Source organism: Amblyomma americanum, chromosome 1 (genome assembly GCF_052857255.1).
Source record: "Amblyomma americanum isolate KBUSLIRL-KWMA chromosome 1, ASM5285725v1, whole genome shotgun sequence".
NCBI classification, from domain to species: Eukaryota; Metazoa; Arthropoda; class Arachnida; order Ixodida; family Ixodidae; genus Amblyomma; species Amblyomma americanum.
Window position 1 is genome coordinate 325,086,784 of NC_135497.1, and position 3,504 is coordinate 325,090,287.

Genomic DNA, 3,504 nt, shown 5'->3' on the forward strand with positions numbered 1-3,504 from the left:
CTATTCTGGGCGGGATGCGCCTTTACAATTTTCGGCATCTTGTAATTTATGAAAGCAACTAAATTTTCAATATTGTTCTTTTGTGATGTTATTTTGTTTCGGATACCCTAGAGATAACAGAAGAAGTGATGGTATCTCTTCGGTTCCTGCTCACATACTGCGCTGACGTGCTGTTGCTGGAAACTGAAGAAATCCCGGCAAATGAAGATCAAAACAAGGTTCTTCCATCTGCTTTGCACTCGCATATGACTAGGTTCATGCATTCAGTTGCGGAATATTGGCTATGAGGTGACGTGACGACACCCGTCCGCTTGTCGCTGCACATTACGGCATTTCCTGCCTCTGTCCACTTTGTCAGGAATCAATTCCTCCCTGGGAAATGAAAGCATTTGCTCCGCATTGCGCTTAACTCCGCAATAGTGCGAGTTGATATCAGCGTGTCGTCATATGACAACAAATCGCACCGCAGCATAAATCATCCACGAGAGGTCGTCCTGTTGACATTTTAGCTGCCTTCCTCCGCACATTCTGGTCAGGATGTTCCTGGGAAATGACCAGGCAAGATTTTGCACAGCGCAAAGAAGCGACCAGAAAAAAAAAACCACAAATAAAGAGAGAGGAGCTAATGAGAGGGGAGGGGGAGGGGGAGGCTGAGAAGTAATCATTCGGATGCGTGACGCCAGCAGGTGAGGGGTAAGGGGTGCCCACCGTTTCCGCGCCAAAGCTCGCGCACAGGCCGTCGAGTGGGCCTGGCAACGCTTGCAAGGCCAAACACTCCCTCACCCCCGTTAACTCATGCCCCCTTTCCTGAGCAGTGAGTGAGCGGCAGAGAAAGTGGCTGCTTGTAGTTACGTCCATCTTGTGTGTTGCGCACCTTCTGCTCGCGCCGCGACGTCATACTGTGGCTCGGTTCCCAGATTCTTTTTTTTTTCCTTTTTGCCTCTCTCCGCATACGGCTGCGTGACTATAAAAGCTAGTGCGCGAAGCCACCACATCAGATCAGCTCCTAAAGATACGATCATTATATACTTCACTGATCGCAGACGACTGGTACACTGCTCGAACATGAAGGTGAGGAACATCATTTAACCGTCGTGGGGCTTCCTGACCAAATATTTTGAAATTAATCTCCATTCTCGAGGCGATTTCTCAACCCGAAAGTTTAGTGACGTATAAGTTTCCTTATAAAATTTACAACTTTCAAGGCTGTTTAACAATGGAAAATGCAGAGATGATCCAACGTTCCTTTATCACAAACGTAGTGTTCCAGAGCCATGACGGTCTTTGCTCTTGGAGTTGCTTGATTTTCTTTTTGAGCGCGTTATCTGGCGTGCAACACCGAAACAATGTGCGACCGATTCTCTTATTTTTAGTCTTTAATTATTACCTTTTTGCCGTTGTATATAGTAGAAAACTTTTCTATGTAGAAAGGCCGTGCCGAACTTTTGGACGTAATGATATTATTCGTTGATTCTCACTGCCAGTACGCATCTGTTGCAGCTGAAAGGACCAGTCGACCTCTTGGTCCTCAAAGCTGCTATCACCTCAACGCTTAGCAGTCGTTTTAAATTACCTGACTAGCATGTTTCAATGTAAACAGCGGGCATCTTTTATGTGCATGCGAACGAGCAGCGAAAACCCCTAACATCATGAACATCCACATAAATAAAAAAAAAACAGAAAAACAGCCAAATGGTCTGCCATTGTACACCCAAGAAAAGTCGTGCAACCTGAAAAGCATTAGGCAGCCAGAATGCTGACAAGTGCAGTTAGAATGTCAACTAAGCGATGTTTAGATTGCTGGTTTAAATAACGCACTAATTTTGACCTTTCCCGCATTTCCCGGTAACATTGCAGCCCCTGTGTCTGGCGGTAGTCGTTGCCATCGCATGCCTTGCTTTGGCTGAAAAGAAGGGTGGCAAGGACGAGAAGGTCGAAGGCCGCGGAGGCCTTGTTGGAGGCTACGGCGGTGGGTATGGACCTGGAGTAGGTGGAATCGGAGGCGTTCCAGTTGGTGGAGCCGGAATCGGAGGCGTCCCCGTCGGTGGTGTCGGAATCGGAGGCGTTCCTGTCGGTGGTGTCGGTATCGGAGGCGTTCCAGTCGGTGGTGTCGGAATCCGTCCTGGTCTAGGTGGAGTAGGCTACGGCGGTGGTCTGGGTCAGGGCGGTTTGGGTCACGGTGGTCTTGGTCATGGAGGTCTCGGTCACGGTGGTCTCGGTCATGGAGGTCTCGGTCACGGTGGTCTTGTTGGAGGAGGTGCCGGCTTTGGCCAGAGCGCCGGAGGCTTCCAGGGTGGCTTCAAGCAGGGAGCTACGGGATTCAACCAGGGCTCTGGAGGTTTCGCCAGCGGCGGATCCCACAGGAACGTGCAGGGCTACAACAACCAGCAGGGCTACAGCTCCAGCACAGGGTTCTCCAAGACCGACTCGAATCGCTACGGAACCGGCTTCGGTCAGCACTCTGGCGGCTTTGCAGGTGGAGCCTCTGGACAAAAGGCAGGCTTTGGAAGTCAAAGCTTTGGTCAGGTCGGCGGTGTTGGCTACTAGAAGGTAAGAAAAAAGCACTTTCGTTCATCTGCCTAAATTCGGTTGGCCTGTGTCTGTATATATTTTGGAGCAAAGGCAAGAAATGCTTTAATTTGCTTTACGCTAATTGTTGACATTGAAAAAGTGGACCTGACAACGGCGACGAAACGTGAGGATGGCTCAAAATTAGTTTGCCTTATTGCAGCTATGTGCCATAATATATTGTAAAATATGCTGATAGCTATTTATATTATGTTTCTAGCACCTATTACAGCTTCTGAAACGTTATTGAAATGGCACATAATAGCAAATAGCGGAAAACGAAGAACCACGCAGTTCTCAGTGAAGATTGCCATTTTTATTGCTTGTCTTGTGTCAGAAAATTTGAATTGAGCCATGCTGCGAGAGGACTTTGTATTTTGACGATCCAGTGGCACAAGTGAGATGCAACGTCCATAGTTGGCATTTTTCTCTTTGTTTCTAGTTCTAGAAGATCAAGCCTAGTCGTCTCAAGACCATCATCACCTCTTGGTTCGTGTCTCGGTACCACAAGCAAGACGAAAATTTACTCTGCTGATAAACACTTCAGCTCACGTTACCAAAAATGCAAGCGTCATCATCACCGAAAGCAAGAAAACCCCATTTTAATGGATCTTAACATATATATTAATAACGTTGATTTTTCAATACATGCTGTTTCTAGATGCATTGTTTCGCTTGTTCGTTCTTCTTGTTCAAAGCTGGACACTACATCAGTTCTTTCTATAGGACTTTTGTGTTCAGAGAAGGAATCAACACGCTCTGTACTAAACCTTTTTGACGCACGGCAGCTAATTGCTCCATCACTGTGGGTTCTCATTAGGTGCTGTGTAAAGCACAGCTCTTGTGTATAATCGGGGCTAATAATTCAGAATCTTCAGACATGCCGCTGCGGAGACTAGTTTGTATTCGTGTATACAACATAAAAAAAGACCTCCA

At 47.1% G+C, this 3,504-nt stretch overlaps 1 protein-coding gene across 1 annotated transcript; it reads left to right on the plus strand.

The window, feature by feature from the left end:
- Nucleotides 1-917: 917 nt before the first annotated feature.
- On the plus strand, nt 918-3,234 carry LOC144115437 (uncharacterized). Its single transcript, XM_077649836.1, has 3 exons — nt 918-1,071; nt 1,858-2,550; nt 3,011-3,234. The coding sequence occupies exons 1-2, from the start codon at nt 1,066-1,068 to the stop codon at nt 2,545-2,547; spliced, it is 696 nt and encodes a 231-aa protein (XP_077505962.1). The 5' UTR covers nt 918-1,065; the 3' UTR covers nt 2,548-2,550; nt 3,011-3,234.
- Nucleotides 3,235-3,504: the final 270 nt, after the last annotated feature.